Source organism: Bos indicus x Bos taurus, chromosome 9 (assembly GCF_003369695.1).
Source record: "Bos indicus x Bos taurus breed Angus x Brahman F1 hybrid chromosome 9, Bos_hybrid_MaternalHap_v2.0, whole genome shotgun sequence".
NCBI classification, from domain to species: Eukaryota; Metazoa; Chordata; class Mammalia; order Artiodactyla; family Bovidae; genus Bos; species Bos indicus x Bos taurus.
In genome coordinates this window covers 30,047,359-30,065,283 of record NC_040084.1, presented here as the reverse complement: position 1 = coordinate 30,065,283, position 17,925 = coordinate 30,047,359, and the positions used below count along the sequence as shown (strand labels likewise).

General features: G+C 36.9%; 1 protein-coding gene across 3 annotated transcripts in view; it reads right to left on the bottom strand.

The window, feature by feature from the left end:
• TBC1D32 (TBC1 domain family member 32) overlaps positions 1-17,925 on the bottom strand; it is a 205,515-nt gene that overhangs the window by 74,947 nt on the left and 112,643 nt on the right. For all 3 annotated transcript variants that reach the window (XM_027551099.1, XM_027551101.1, XM_027551100.1), the window contains 3 exons: positions 4,390-4,512; positions 2,520-2,628; positions 1,562-1,658 (listed from right to left, as the gene is read on the bottom strand). In XM_027551099.1, the coding sequence (XP_027406900.1) occupies positions 1,562-1,658; positions 2,520-2,628; positions 4,390-4,512 (329 nt within the window). The remainder of the gene's footprint in view (positions 1-1,561; positions 1,659-2,519; positions 2,629-4,389; positions 4,513-17,925) is intronic.

Genomic DNA, 17,925 nt, shown 5'->3' with positions numbered 1-17,925 from the left:
CTCCAGGGCTTAGTGAAGTAACTGATAATCAGCACTCACAAACCATGTTGAATAAAGGAATGAGTAGATGAGTAAATAATGAAACCTAAAGAAAGAATGTCAGAATATTTAAGACTGGCTAAAAGACTGAAAGTAGCATAGAAAAACATAAGAGTAAAAGATTGGGTTCACTGAGAGATGCAAGTCAGTGTGAAGAGTCCAAAACGATATTCTTTCAAGGGTCTTTTCTTAAAAAATGCTTAACCTTAACCCCACATCTGTGAATTAGGTCAAACAGAAAAACACAGAGGCAAAATTGTAAAAGACAATATTAAAAGCTTTTAAAATTCCCTCGAGTTCTCTTTCCCTATCCTCTAGAGAGAGAAAAAAAAAAAAATAGAATGTTTGCCTCTGTGCAACTGTGAGACACATAGTCTATATATTAAACACTGGAAAGAAATTAAAATGTTTAACAGTTGATGGCCTCTATTAATTGATTTAAGGTAAGTAAACATAGGGAAAGGTAAATGGCTTTATGAAAGAAGAAAAATGTCTTACTTGTCAATAATAACTGTGGAACCTAACCCAGTGAAATCAATTATATACGTTATTTTTTTTCCAATGCAAGTGTGACGGTAATGCAAAGATCATGTTAATATCAAAAGTTAACTTTTCAAATTAATGGTTTAATATCTTCATATTTCATCTTAGAATTCTCAAGTCTAAAAACTGCTTGATTTTTTTATTGCTCTTATGATAAGGTCTAAACACCTGAACTCGAGGTATCTAGGCCTTATGATTAAACTTGGCTTACCTAAGTCTTATCTCTGGTCACGCTTGTCCTCACATATCATATTTCACACATCCTTGAACTACTTATACTTCTTAATTCAATTTTCTCCTTTTAGTCTCACTGTTGGTCCCTGTCAAAAATGCTCTTTTAATACCCAGAAAACACCTACCTCATGTCTTACATTAAACTTAATGTTCTTTGGAAGAGCATCTGCTTTATGAACTATCCTAGCAGGCTACACATTTTCTACTTAGTTCCTATCACACTGTAATACTATACAATTGTCTAATTACTTGACTGTTCTCTAAAAGGTCATGAATAGCTGACATTTAAAATTTTTTTATTTACTATATTTATATAACATTTCTATTTCAATTCTTGAGCATACAGGAGTTACATGTGGCACAAGTATAAAAAAAAATTAATGTGTTGAATAAAGTTCTGAGGAGGGCATGGCAACCCACTCTAGTACTCTTGCTTGGAGAATGCGCAGAAACAGAGAAGCCTGGTGGGCTACTTCTACATATCTAGAATTAATTCATTGAAAATCACTAATTCCCCTTTTAAAAAAAGCAAAAAAAGGTTCTGATAAGAATTATTCAGCATCATATAAATATTAGTTTAGTAAAGAATATGTGAAATAAGGAAAACTTACAAAGGAATAGACATAAATCTATCCACATGTACAAACTGAAAGAAAAATAGTATTAATGTCTTCAAATTACTTTGTCTTTTTTTCAAAGTATAAAAAAAGCACTAAAACATGGCACTTGAAAATAAATACTTTACCTTGTTTTAGATCAGTACTTCTTGTAACAGAGTCTGACAAATAGCAGTTTGGTAAAGGGTATGATGAAAACATTGGCCAAGGATATGGTTCATCACCCTAAAAAAGAAGCAAGACAGATGACTTTAGGAAGTAGTTTAATATCAAATTTTAAGACTTTTTGAAGTGACATTTAAATTAGCTTTTGTTTCATAAATTCTAGAGTTGTAATATAACCAAAAGCTATCTTATAATTCAACATTCTAATGGATACTAACTAAAATAAAATATAGAAACATTAAATACTGAAGACCAATTTGATAATTCTATAAACAGATTGCTCACAAAGCTATTTCTCTTGCGCTGTAATCATTTCGACCTCACCATTCTTGGTGTGAAGAGTCAAAACAAGTGCCCTTAGTACAATAACAAAAAACCCTTCCAGAGAAAACCAAACTGTATGGATACTGATGAAAAAAGAGGTACTCAATATTGTCAATGCAATTCAACAAAATTAGCCATGTGGCTCAAACAGTAAAGCGTCTGTCTACAATGGGGGAGACCCAGGTTTGATCCCTGGGTCAGGAGGATCCCCTGGAGAATGAAATGGCAACCCACTCCAGTACTATTGCCTGGAAAATCCCATGGACAGCGGAGCCTGGTAGGCTACAGTCCATGGGGTCGCAAAGAGTTGGACACAACTGAGAGACTTCACTTCACTTCACTTTAATAAAAATTAAGTATCATGAAGGAGAAAGTTTTTAAAAGTGAAAAAAATTCAAAGACACACAAGGAAAATGACAAGTTTTTAATAAAATAATATCCTACTCTGCAACAGAAACTACCACTTGTGACATCTTGTCATGAAAAATACTATTTTCATTAGGAACTGTTTACTTGTATCCTAACTGTCATTTGAGTTGGCTACCTTGCTTCAAAATGCATTCGAAAAACATTCTCCCCTCCCTTTACTCCACTTACCTTCTCCAGTAACCTTGGAGGCAAAATTCGTTCCATTGGCCCACCAATAAGATTTATTCTAACAAGAACATGATTTCTCTCTACTGATAAGCTATCAATTATAAACTCCCTGAAAAATAAACATACCAATTGTTACTGCCTTAATTAAATATGATTTAATTTTAAGATCATGTCAGTGCAATGCATAAGGAAAAAAGCAATATAGTTTCTATAGAAAAGGGAGAGATACATTCACTTTATCCTAGAGCTTTCCGACCTAAGGAGCAAAGAATTGGAGATATAATTGATATAATGAAATGAATGATATGAAGAATATTTTCTTAACAAATGCTATATGTCAAAAAGAAATGACATGAAGACAGGCAGTACTTCCACAACAACTTTACCACATTTTTAGTCAATGTTCCCTTCAGTTCTAGTTGTTGTTACTCAGTTGCTAAGTCGTGTTTGACTTTTTGTGTCTCCATGGACTGTAGCACCCCAGGCTCCTCTGTCCTCCACTAAGTTCCAGAGTTTACTTAAATTCATGTCCATCAAGTCAGTGATGATATCTAACCATCTCATTCTCTGCTGTTCCCTTCTCGTTTTGCCTTCCATCTTTCCCAGCATCAGGGTCCTTTCCAGTGAATCAGCTCTTTGCATCAGGTGGCCAAAGTATTGGAGCTTCAACTTCAGCATCAGTCTTTTCAATGAATTTTCAGGTTGATTTCCTTTAGGATTGACTGGTTTGATCTCCCTGCAGTCCGAGGGACTCTCAAGAGTCTTCTCTAGCACCACGGTTCAAAAGCATCAATTCTTTGGCATTCAAACTTCTTTATGGTCCAACTCTCACATCTGTACATGACTGCAGAAAAAACTATAGCTTTGACTGTACAGACCTTTGCTGGCAAAGTGATGTCTTTGCTTTCTAATACACCACCTAGGATTGTCACAGCTTTCCTTCCAAGGAGCAAGCATCTTTGAATTTCATGGCTGCAGTCATTATTCACAGTGATTTTGGAGTCCAAGAAAATAAAACCCATCATTGTTTTCACTTTTCCCCCTTCTTTTTGCGATGAAGTGATGGGACAGTATGCCATGATCTTAGTTTTTTGAATGCTGAGTTTCACACCAGCTTTTTCATTCTCCTCTTTCACCATCATCAAGAGGCTCTTTAGTTTCTTTTTGCTTTCTGCTGTAAGTTCTAGGACAAGTATCCTATTTCAAATTCTAAACTTTGCATCCTCCACACTTCCTGCAGCTGTTAATACTATCCTCTATATCAAAACTAGAGCATTCAGCAATATAGCCTGATCTATACTACTTTTCCAAGGCCTAGCTAGGGTGGAGGAACACTTTTTTTAAAGATTACGGACACAAAAATAATGCCAGCTATTGAATGTGTATCCAGCATATGTCAACCAATTCAAGGTAATGTCAAGTATGACATTTTAGTAGAAAAAAGTTTTCAAGATATTACCATAACATCGTTTCATAATAATCAGAATTTATGACTGTGAACTAACATAATTAAGAAAATGAAGTAAAAATTGCCTCTACAAGAGACACAAAAATCAGACATTTTGTTTAATGGGTCATCTTTCTCATGTAGTCTGAATTTAAAGGTGACACAACTTAATAAAGTCAGTACTTAACTAAAACATAAAAAACTAAACAGAAACTTAGAAAGCAGTACTCTGCAAGCCATTTCCAAAAACGTCATTCACAATCTTTTTAACTGATATTTATGCTTTAATTGCTTTTTACTCTTATTTAAATCTACTGAATTAAAATAATGGAAAACATGAAATAAACTGTACCGAAATTACTGTCTTAACAGAATATTTGTAAAGAAAACTATTATTCTGTCTTAGTATTTTTTTTTTTTTACCTGTGACTTTCAGAGGTTTCTAAGGTATTTTCTTCTTGAGCATTTAGTAACAATTCAGATACTTGATACTGAGCCTCCAACAGAAGAAGAGTGTCTAGATCACAGCATACCACACTTAACAACCTATATAAAAAGGAACAATAAAAATAGATATTCTAAAATACATCCTAAAAGTTTAGAGAGTCTCTTGGTGTCTCAAACACCTATACATGGAACCACAAGTTTTGTAAGTAAAATTATGCAGTTATTTCACATATATTTTAAATAACTGACTTCAAAAGATTTTCTTATTGAAATACTATTTAAAGACCATGGGTAATTTCTAATCTATGTTAAAAATTGATTTAAATCTAGGAACCTTCTCAACTAATAATTTAAAAATTAAGGGGTCTGCCCTGGTGGCTCAGCAGTAAAGAATCCACCCTGCCAATGCAAAAGACATGAATCAATCCCTCACCTGGGAAGATTCCACATGCCGTGGAGCAACTAAGCCCATACACCACAACTACTGAGCCTGTGGGCTACAACAACTGAAGCCACTCACTCTTGTTCTATAAGAGAAGCCACCACAAGAAGCCCATGCACAGCAACTAGAGAGCAGCCCTCGTTTGCTGCAACTAGAGAAAAGCCCAAGCAGCAACGAGGACCCAGCACAGCCATAAATAAATAAATACAACTATTAAAAAAGACAGTGCTCTTTAAAAAATAGGGAACATTAGCAAATCTATAAAAACTACAGATTGCCATCACTTTACACCAAATAAAATATAGAAGGAATGACAGAATTTTTTCGCTATCAATCCAGGAAATGTTCACCAGGTGAAATGTCAATGGCTAACTTTATAACGGTCAGAAAGAGCTGAAAACACCTAAACATACTGATCTATCTTAACATCACTAAACATAGAAATCAGGTGGCTCCTACTGTGATGCAAGAGGATGTACAGTGTACCATCTATGAAATATTCTTGCCAAGAAAACTGAACCTGAAACTAACCAATCCAAGATATCTCATTATCAATGTATAGGAAATATAAGGCTCAGAGAAATATGTAAAAAGACATCCAAGGGAGAAAGAGTCAACCCCAAAGCTAGAATTTGGAGACTTCTGCACATTATGTATTTCTTCAGGAAAAAAAGAAAAGAAAAAGAAGGTTCACTTTAAAAAGAGGGGGTAAAGGAAGTTATAAATTAAAAAGAAAAACAAATGTGAAGATTCTGTCTTGACATGATACAACCAAAAACTGTAAAAGCGTATTTTTGAGTAATACAGAAATTATCTCCAAGGTATGTTAAGTAAAAAAGCAGAGGAACAAAATGTGTACAGTGATAGCATTTGAACAAAAACTGAGAAACATTTAAATATACATGTAAATACATATTTGTTTTTAGATAGAATTTCTCTCCAAGAACAGAATGAAACTGGCAAGAACTGTTAGATGGGGTGGGGGTGTAATCTGACAGACTAAGGGAATATATTTCTCACAGTACATCTTTTATAGTTTTTCAATTTTGGTGCAATCACATGCTTTACCTATTCGATAGCATCTTCAGAAAAATATCTGATGGACGCATTTAAGAGCAATTCAATATCACTCCCCAGAACCTATTGAAAATGACCAAATGCATACAAAACTAAGAGAAAATCTACTATCATCAATTTAGATAATGTTTCATATTTAGTTTATAAAAGTAAAAATATTTGTGCTAGATAAACAAAAAAAACTACTTAGACTTCTGGTTTAAAATGGTAGTATAAATTGGTATTTCCCTTCTCTAAGTCTAAAAATAACCCCAAGAATTGAGAAGGAAAGAAAAGATTATAAAAATATTTAGCTACAAAATGAGCTGAAGGACAGTCAAGAGCAGTCAAACTTGGGCAAAGATGACTATGGGAGGAAAGAAACTAAGAAAGGACATCATGGCTGCCAATGAAAAATAAAAAGATTAATTTCCCCCCCAAATTCATAAAAAAATTTTTAAAAATGAGTATACTCAGATGAAAAACCTAATCCTCTGTTTGCAACAATGGAAACAGAATACATGAGACAGAAGCAGGAAAATCCCTGGTCCTATTATGGTTCCTATAATAAAACAAACAGGTAGAAGGTGGAGTCACAGACAAATCAATTACTAGTTACTGGTTATAGGTTATAGAGACAATTATTAATAGTTAAAACTGACTACCCTCCATATTGAGATTGGCAGGGACAACACAAAAACATACACAAATCCCAAAACTTAGGCCCACAGAAAGAGTTCAACTAATTGGGAATATGACCATACCAATAATAGCTGATGAAAAAACTCACATCCCTCCAAAAAGAAATATCACAGGATGCATCCAAAGGTGCTCCAAGAAAAAGGATGAAATAAGAGGATGAGCAGATGGCAAACACACACACACACATACACACGGAGAGCTGTCATTATAACTTGAAAACTACGACCAAACAATTGTCTGTAATTTTTAAGTTAAATAAAATGTATTAGAGCAACAGGCTGTATAACTTACAGAATATTATACATCAATTATCTCTTTATTTAAAACGTTTAATGTAAAGCAATAGTGTCCAACAAGTTCTTTGCACAAAGTAGAGCTGTATAAGCACAGGGAAGAAGCAGCAAAACAACCAGAAAAAATAAAACATGAACTGGCAGAGCTAAGGAAAGAAGCAGAAGAAATGAAAGTGTCGTAGGAATTAAAGCACAACTACAAATAGCAAAAAAGGACAGATGCTGCTAAAAGCAGAATAAATGTTATAGGGAACAGAAAAGTATGAAAAATATAATGAAAACAAAGAGTTCAAATTATCGTTTGAAGATTTCTCTTCAACCTAACAGGACACAGAAATAACCTAACAGGACACACCTTTAGAGATACTAGTAAAATTCTTTCCAAGAAAAAATCACCACAAATCTAAGTATATAAAGTGACAGCATGTCCATAAGTCAACTGAAATCAGAAGAGTCAACACTGAGACAGAGCTTAGTAAAGCTACTACACTTAGAGAAAGAAAGACCACTGGGGTATCCAGGAAGAGTCACTAAGAGAGGTGGGGCTGGGGGCAGGGAATCAAGCTGCTCTCAGACATATCCATAGCAACATTCAACACCAGCAGGACAATGAAACCACACTGGGAGGAAGTCTAAAATCAGATATTAACACACATTACAAAACTGTGATAATTTTTAACCTGTAGTAATGACATGAATGGGAGAAGGCAATGGCAACCCCACTCCAGTACTCTTGCCTGGAAAATCCCATGGACGGAGGAGCCTGGTGGGCTGCAGTCCATGGGGTCACTAAGAGTCGGACATGCCTGAGAGACTTCACTTTCACTTTTCACTTTCATGCATTGGAGAAGGAAATGGCAACCCACTCCAGTGTTCTTGCCTGGAGAATCCCAGGGACGGGGGAGCCTGGTGGGCTGCCGTCTATGGGGCTGCACAGTTGGACACAACTGAAGCGACTTAGCAGCAGCAGCAGCAATGACATGAATAAACAAAAGAAAATACAAACAGATGCAAATATATAAAGGAATTTTAAATATGTCAGGAGCAGATAGAATTTCCTGATAGACTGAATATTTGGAGCAAAAATAAGAAAAACACTAAGGATAACTCTAGATGTTTTGTTAGAAAAATAAGAATCAAGTTGTGGGAAACTAAGTAATAAGGCTTTAAGCTATAAAGATTTAGGGTGCATCTAGTAACCTTTCTACTTTCTTCAGGCTATTAAATCAGTGAACGGGTAGTGAAAATAACCTCAGCATCCTCTAGTTTATGATTTGAAAGGAGGAGTCCATAGAATCTAGATGAACAATGAGAAGATCCAAGGTGAGTTAGAGCATCTGTGAAAGCACATGCATGCCTGGACTGAATTCTCATTAGAGAATGAGTAAATAGAAACTTTCAGAGAAGGAAATGGCAACCCACTCCAGTGTTCTTGCCAGGAGAATCCCAGGGATGGGGGAGCCTGGTGGGCTGCCGTCTATGGGGTTGCACAGAGTCGGACACGACTGAAGCGACTTAGCAGCAGCAGCAGCAACAGCAAATAGAAACTTTAACAAATGAGGGAAGACTTTTAAAATCTTACTTTTAAAATCAAATACTAGGAATAATGGAGAGTTTCACAAATTTGATCCAGCAGTAAATTAAAAGAACAGCATACTATGATCAAATACAGTTCATTCCAGGAAGAAAAGGCTAGCTTAATGTTAAAATATCTCCTGAGGTAATTCATGACATCCATATGTAATAGAAAATAATCATATAATCATCTGACCAGATGCCTAAAAGCGCCTTGATTTAAGATTCAACATTTCACAGTCTACTCCATATTTTCCAAAAAATGTTGAGTAAATTTAAAAAAAGGTTATTTCTTTAAGGAGACAAATTCATTTCAATGCAAGAGTATTGAAAGTATACAAAAGTATAAAGGGGAAAAGCATTCCCACTGAGGTAATGAGAAAAGCAAAATTGTCCATTATTTAGCATTGTTTTACAAGTTTAAGCCAATGCAAAAAAGATGAGAAAAAGAATGTTACCTGAAAAGAAATAATGCTGTTCATTATCAGAAGATGATAAAACCGTTGATTTGGAAACTACTCATCCCCATGACACAAAATTCAATTTACTTAATTTTAAGAAATACTGGCTGAATACCTACTAAGTGCCTACTACTGCTTTAAGTGCTGAAGATACCGCACTGAACACAAATCGACAAAAATCCCAGTCCTTACAGAATGCCAAAGTACTAGAAGAGGGGAGAAAGAAACAAAACACAAACTTAAAACACAGCACTGATACAACTAAAGCAGGGAAATGAGTAAGGAGTTGTAACAAGAGAGCAATGGGGATGGATCACTGTACCCAATTTAAAATAAGGCAGTTAGGAAAGACCTCATCAAGAAGGTGACACTGGGTAAAGGCCTAAAAGAAACAAAGAAACAACCCATGGGACTATCTGAGGAAAAAATGCGCTAAGACAGCAGACAGCTTGAGCTAGTGACTAAAGCTGAGAGCACACGTGCCTGTTTGAAGAACAGGAAAGGAGTCAATGTGGTGCTAGAGGTAAAGAATCTACCGCCAAAGCAGGAGATGCAAGAGACACGAGTTCAACCCCTAGGTTGGGAAGATCCCCTGGAATAGGAAGTGGCTCCCCACTCCAGGGGTTCTTTCCTGGAAAATTTCATGGGCAGAGGAGCCTGGCCGGCTATAGTCGGAAATGACTAAGCAACTGAGCACAAGGAAGCCAATGTAGCTGAAGTGGAATAAGCAAAGGAGAAGTATTTGGAGATGAGGTTAGAGTAAAATTAGGGGTCAAGATCATACAGGACTCTAAGGTCACTGTAGGAAGTCTGCACCTTACTATCAGTCAGTCAGTTCAGTTCAGTCATTCAGTCGTGTCCGACTCTTTGCGACTCCATGAATCGCAGCACGCCAGGCCTCCCTGTCCATCATCAACTCCCGGAATTCACCCAGACTCATGTCCATTGAGTCAGTGATGCCATCCAGCCATCTCATCTTCTGTCGTCCCCTTCTCCTCCTGCCCCCAATCCCTCCCAGCATCAGAGTCTTTTCCAACGAGTCAACTCTTCACATGAGGTGGCCAAAGTACTGGAGTTTCAGTTTTAGCATCATTCCTTCCAAAGAAATCCCAGAGCTGATCTCCTTCAGAATGGACTGGTTGGATCTCCTTGCAGTCCAAGGGACTTCTCAAGAGTCTTCTCCAACACCACAGTTCAAAAGCATAAATTCTTCATTGCTCAGCCTTCTTCACAGTCCAACTCTCACATCCATACATGACCACAGGAAAAACCATAGCCTTGACTAGACGAACCTTTGTTAGCAAAGTAACGTCTCTGCTTTTGAATATGCTATCTAGGTTGGTCATAATTTTCCTTCCAAGGAGTAAGCGTCTTTTAATTTCATGGCTGCAATCACCATCTGCAGTGATTTTGAAGCCCCAAAAAATAGTCTGACACTATTTCCACTGTTTCCCCATCTATTTCCCATGAAGTGATGGGACCGGATGCCCTGAGCTTCGTTTTCTGAATGTTGAGCTTTAAGCCACTCATCCTGATAATATGAGGAACTTGGTAAGTATAGAATTGAGATTACTTGATTTGCATTTTACTGGGATCACTCTGACTGCTGCGTACAGAACAGGCCAAAATTAGGCAGGGACAGAAGCAGAGGTACCAGTGTAGAAAAAGATATAGTGATAATTTAGATAAGGCAGTAGCTTAAAACGGTATTGTCAGTAGAGGATCTATTTATTAGAAAAAATGGCTCTGTGGCAGGTAGACACTTAGGGTGGTCCTCATGATCCCACCCTCCTGGTACTTATGTCTTTGTGTGATTCTCTTCTCTAGAATGTACGCAGGATCTGTGTCTTGCTTCTAGTCAGAGTAGTTAAAGGTGATTGGACAGATGGAATTACCTGAATGTGATTACATAAGACTATGCCATTCTTGGTGGAGTGTCTCTTTCTTCTGTTGGCTTTGAAGAAGCAAGCAGCTATGTTGGGGAAAACCAAGTGACAAGGAAGAACTGATGGCACACTTACACTGGCAAGGGCTTCTGGGCTCTAAGCAGCAAGAAAACAAGACCCTCTGTGCTAAAATCATGAGGATTTTACATTCTGTCAACAATCCATGAGTTTAGAAACAGATCGTTCCTACTTGAGCTTCAAATGAGATCATAGCCCCATCTGACACCTTGATTGCAGCCTTGTGAGACTATGCAAAAGGGTGTACCTTGACAGAAACTGAGATAAATGTGTGTTATTTTAAGATACAAGGCTTCTGGTTAGAGTTCAACAAAATGCCTCCACTAACAAACTAAAAGTATTTAAAACAGAATAATTAAATGAATTGATAATTTGTACATCTATACAATCTCAGACATTTAACAGATGCTTGGGCTTCCCTGGTCATTCAGCTGGTAAAGAATTCTGCCTGCTATGAGGGAGATGTGGGTTTGATCCCTGGGTTGGGAAGATCTCCTGGAGAAGGGAAAGGTTACCCACTCCAGTATTCTGGCCTGGAGAATTCCATGGACAGTATAGTCCATGGGGTTTCAAAGAATCAGATACTACTGAGCGACTTTCACTACCAGTTCTAGATTTATGTGACATATTTAGTCTCACAGTAATTCCGAGGAAGGTATAGTTAATGTCTCCATTTCACATATGAGGAAATGGAAGCATCGAGAGTTATGAATTTGTCTAAAATCATTCTGGCAATGTTGTTCCAGAGTTCATGCTCTTAAAGGACTGGGAGATACTGCCATGCACTGTAGTATATATTAAGGAACATAAGGCTACAGATATTAACAAAATACATATAAGACCTATGGAACAAAACCCAATGTTCTAATGAGAGTAATTAAAGAATACTTAAATAGAGATATATGCCATGTTTACAGATTGGAAACTCATTATAAAGATGCCAGTTCACTCATTATTGATCTAAAGATTCAATCCAATGATAATTAAAATCCCAATGGGTTGATTTGTGTGACAAGGTGATATTAAACTTTACATGGAAAGAAAAGTACTAAAAGTAGCCAAGATGCTTGAAAAACAACGAAGTAGAAGGAATCACCCTATAATTACTGTAACATATGATAAAGCTATAGTAATTAAAACAATGCAATATTTGCACAAAGATGAACAAAAATCTAACTGAATAGAACAGAAGTTCAGAAACCTCTTTGAATATTTAGGTATCTTTTCTGTAACACAAAAAATTTATGTATATGTATGTACACAGAGATATGTTGCTCTATGTTCCACGTGGAGCAAGTTGTTTATGACAGCTAAAACTGAAGAACTGTAAATACCCCAAAGTCTGGTAGTAGCATAATATATAAACAAAACACAGTCTATGCCTGCTAATGGCATATTATATGGCAATGAGCATTGACCTTAGAAACATAATGCTACATTTAAGAGGTCAGATGTGACAGGATATAGTCTATGCTAAAACTAAAATAAAGAACAAAAAGCAAAAAAATTAAAATGTGTTTTTTGGAAATACAAAAATAAGTAGTAAAAAATAGAAATAAATCAAAGTAGTAAATAGCATAAGTCAGAATAGTGTTTACCCATTAGCAAGAAGGGAGGCAGTCATGACCAACAAATGTGTAGTACTAGTAAGTTTTCTGTTTACTTGACTGGGATTTTATATAGACATTTAATTTACAACACCTTGTTAAGCTCATGTTTTATGTAGTATTTGCATTTTTAATATTTCATTTAAAACTTATGTTATGCTAGGGTGGGTAATGTGAAAAAGTATAGCATTTTATTCATATGAAGTATAAATATATATGCAATATGAGCAAATTAAAAACATCAGTGAAAGAATGCATACTTTAATAATCATGTATAAAGCCCTGACAATAAATGCCATTTACTACTCAATCATGTAATCATCTAATAAACAGATCTTAATGGGTTCATTAATTACATCAGCATATCTGTATAAGCTAGCAGCTACAGTAAATATGGAAGAGTCACTTGAGTAAGGACATCTTTTTAGCCTAACCATGACATTAAAGCTAGGTTTACGAAGTGAATTGGAGTGGGCAAATTTCATATCCATTAATTTTTAAAAAGTGATCAGAAAAACATGTCTCAAAACTTACATTTTATTAGGCTTGCAAATAACAAATCATTAAGCTCAATGTTTTGTTGACTCCGACCCATATTTCCCAAAGTTAAGAAAAAAAATTCTGCTTATTTCATGTATAAAGTTGGTTATATCAAGAAGTAGTTCAAAGATAATCAACAATTATCCAAGATGAATCCAAATTCAAGAGTAAACTAGATAAATGTTTTAATGGCATATTTTCAGTTTTTTATAAACAGATTAAGTAGCAATAACAAAGTTAATATAAAGATATCAACAGTTTCACAGAAGAAATTTCAGAAGTGTCCGTGTATATGTATGTGTCTCTCTCAGAACACAGTTAGAAGTAGACTGATTCTACCTACTCCAGACACAAACTCCCTTAGGTTGTTATTTAGGCATTATAGGTTACTTTTATCAAAATAAGAGAAGTTTCTGTACACCAAAAGACAGACAGTAATCACAGACCTTAGCTGTTCCCTCATTCTCTATTTCCTACAATTCTAAACAATGTGCAAATATTACCCACATTATTATAGTCTTACGGTTCCCAGGAACCCAAACAGTCTAGTATCCCAGGGATATGGTGTTGCTGGTTGAAGGCAGTGAGACATAAGAGTTTGTTTGCCTATAGCGAAGCTTTTGGAGGTGTAACACAATTATTTAAAGTGGGGAAGGATTCAACCCTTCAGTAATTCCATGAAAGCATTTGTACAGCTGTGGGGATAATCAAATCTATTGCCTTATTTGAGTCAGGTTTATTGATGATATCTAATAACATCTTTCTCATCTTACCTCAGGCACTGAAGACTAAGCCCCTATCTCTATCAGACATTTTATACAGCATTGCTCAGTGTGCATGTTTCCTGCCTTCGGGTATCTGTTCATTATATGTAACAAAAGACATAATCAAGATGAAGCCTCTTTACACCAGTGTATTATCAAAATCTTTCACTGGTAAGTAAAAGTCACTTGGTTGTGTCCGACTCTTTGTGATCCCATGGACTATACAGCCCATGGAATTCTCCAGGCTAGAATACTGGAGTGGTAGCCTTTCCCTTTTCCAGGGGATCTTCCCAACCCAGGTCTCCCGCATCGCAGGCAGATTCTTTACCAGCTGAGCCACAAGGGAAGCCCTCTCAGTGGTAAGATACTGCTAATTTGGCTAATGTGAAAAGCAAGAGCAGCTTGCTTTCATTCAACATGGACAGTAACACATCCTTTCTTTTATCAAAATTTAGTCCTATCATCCCTCAAATTATCATGAAAAACTACTCTACTGATGATACATTGTGAAAAGGACATAGCTTGTCTTCTACATGTTTTAGAGTAGGTGTGCCAGAGAGAGATATCCAAAAAACTCATGGCCATCTCAGTGAAGTTTCTGAGTTCTAGTGGCCTAAAATGTCAAGATATCACATGCAAGATACATGATGTATTATTAAATCTTACACTATTTACCACCAAAGAAGTGACATAATGCATGACTCTGTGAATTTTAGCAACAACCCCGACAATATTTGGGTATGCTTCTCTGATTCATATCAAGTAATCCCTAACTCTCAATTTTAGGTGACCTAAAGGCTAGAATAAGGTCTAAAACTTGAGGTAGACATTCTGTCACTTGAGCTTTAATCCAGCAGATTCAAGGTTGTCAAATCATATTGTCAGGAGATATCAATATATCCTTGACTCTGTATCAATAAGCATAACTAGCATAATCTAGTTATAACCAAAGATAACTAGGCCAGATTGTTTTCACTAACAATGTGATCAAGCTGTGAGGTGAACCAGCTCACGCTAGTCATGCTGTGAGCCTCTGTGAGGTTCCCCGTGAGGGCTGACTCAAGGAGAGCCCATTTGCCCTAAATGAGTTGGGATAATGAGAGTAATGCAGCTGAGCCATAAGCCCTGCTCTGAACAAGGAAGATACACTGTTTTGCCTCAGATGCAAAGACAGCCTCCCAACCTAGTGTGGAAATGGATCTTACACCACTGAAAAGTTGGATTTTCACATACTACACATTACATAATTTTTCTTTCCCAAAAGTCTCCCTCCCCTTAAAAATTTCAGTGGCTTAAAAATTGCAAAGTTACGATGTAAAGGTCTATAATTCCTTATCCATAAACCTCAGGACCAAGAATTTAAATTTTTATGCACTTAGCAACAAAACAGTATACATGGAGTCTGGAGCAATACCTCATATCAAGCATATTAATATTTTTTGGCAAAATATATTGATATTCAAATTAGGCAGGCTAAATAAAGACTACAAAGAATCTCATCACTTGAGGTTAAGATTAGATGCACATAGCAAATGAATTCTTAGAATTTTAGAATTTCAAATCAGAAACTGTGGCACTTGAGCCTGGATAATGCCAAGTTAATACCCATTATAATATTTGTAAGTTTAAAAGAATGTGTGTCTATAGGCCTGGCGTGCTGCGATTCATGGGGTCGCAAAGGGTTGGACACGACTGAGCGACTGATCTGATCTGATAGACAAATTTATTTTTAAAATCCAACCAAACATTCTGAGTTTCAATTCATTTCTGGAAGTAAAAATCAATGTTTACTTAATACGAATGTTTATTTGAACTGTTTCAAGGAATAAAATTGGAGAAGGCGATGGCAGCCCACTCCAGTACTCTTGCCTGGAAAATCCCATGAACAGAGGAGCCTGGTGGGCTGCAGTCCATGGGATCCCGAAGAGTCGGACACGACTGAGCGACTTCACTTTCACTTTTCCCTTTCATGCACTGGAGAAGGAAATGGCAACCTACTCCAGTGTTCTTGCCTGGAGAATCCCAGGGACGGGGGAGCCTGGTGGGTTGCCATCTCTGGGGTCGCACAGAGTCGGACATGACTGAAGTGACTTAGCAGCAGCAGCAAGGAATAAAATGGCCTCAAATTTGGGCCTAAACTTTTCACTAGGTTTGGGATGTATTTTGAACATAGTTTATTCCCCCATGAATTTGCTAATGACCCAAATCAAATCTCAACACCAGAATAATTCCCTGTTCTTAATTATCACATTCTTTGTACCTCACTTTTTAATCATCACCATCATATCATTAATGTGAGCAAATGGGCACTTGTCCAGGCTACCAGAATGGTTCTGGGCAGTATACTCTTAGCTATCATCTCTACTTGAATGAAGTCCAAAAATGTTCAATGCTTTCCTCATGCTAGCAGTCACACGCCTCTTCTCTTCACCCTGACATTTTTTCCCTAGTATTTCTTTCTTGAATACACTGAAACAACAGATTTCTAATAACATTTTAACTATTTTCAAAAATGCATCACCATAAATTACATGTTATACTTTTATCAACTTTAATCAAATGCATGGTGTATATTTTACTTAACCAAACAATACAAAAATCCAATACAGAAGATTTCCTTCTGATTAGTACACACAAATTAGCTAGTAAAAATGCAATACCCAGTTCCATGCCATTTGATCAAACCCAACAATGAGACATGAATTACAAGCACACTAACCACACCTACAAATCTGGAGCTTAAAGATTCTGATACAACTATAACCGTTTATGAAGAATAAAAAAGGGGGCAAGGTCAGTTTGCCCATAAAACTAGTGAGCAGCAAAAAGAGTGAGCAGGGGCTGTGGAAAGTCTCCTCATTTGAGCTACGTACCAAATTCACATCATAGTTTCAGAAAGTGCTCTGGGATCTCCTGAAGCTGGCAACTGTTCGGATTTCCCTAAGTGCACACAGAGTACAGCTTTTGAATATAACAAGTTTGCTGAACTTGTGTGGTGTGCTGTGTTGTGCTTAGTTGCTCAGTCATGTCTGACTCTTTGAGACCCTATGCACTATAGACCAGCAGGCTTCTTTGTCTATGGGGATTCTCCAGGCAAGAATACTGGAGTGGGTTGCCATGTCCTCCAGCAGGGGATCTTCCCAACCCAGGGGTCACACTGCAGGCAGATTCTTAACCATCTGAGTCACCAGGGAAGCCCAAGAAAAATGGATTGAGTAGCCTATCCCTTCTCCTAGGGAACTTCCTGACCCAAGAATTGAACTAGGGTCTACTGCAATGCAGGCAGATTCTTTACCAGCTGAGTCACCAGGGAAGCCCAAACTTGTGTGTGCATATCCAAATGGTCAATAAAATCTGGACGTGTGGTCAAGAGATAGCACAGAGGACAGATAGAAAGATACAAAGTTAGCTAGTAAAGAAGTGAACATTGAAACCACTGTAGAAAATAAAAAAAATAATAATAATTTTAAAAAATGGGTAAAGGACTAAAGACATACTCTAGAATTCAGTTAGAAAGGTAGGTAGTAAAAGAGGAAAAGTCACCAAAATGACTCATAAAAAGAACTCCAGAAATAGAGACAAACGTCATACGATTCGCCCAAACAGACCATATATAGCAGTGCAGCACTTAGTAGGAATTCAGCAACTATTTTCTCAATGTATTAACCAAATGAAAGGAAAGTGTCAAAACTTGGTAGAATATAATATGGTACAGAGAGGTCAAGTAAAATGAGTCATAGGAAGAGGGCGTAAAGAAATACATAAGGTAGGAAATATGCCTAAAATTGAACTCAGTTTAGTTCAGTCACTTAGTGGTGTCCAACTCTTTGTGAACCCATGAACCATAGCACGCCAGGCCTCCGTGTCCATCACCAACTCCCGGAGTTTACCCAAACTCATGTCCATTGAGTCAGTGATGCCATCCAACCATCTCATCCTCTGTTGTTCCCTTCTCCTCCTGCCCTCCATCTTTCCCAGCGTCAGGGTCTTTTCAAATGAGTCAGCTCTTTGCATCAGGTGGCCAAAGTATTGGAGTTTGAGCTTCAACATCAGTCCTTTCAGTGAACACCCAGGACTGATCTCCTTTAGGATGGACTGGTTGGATCTC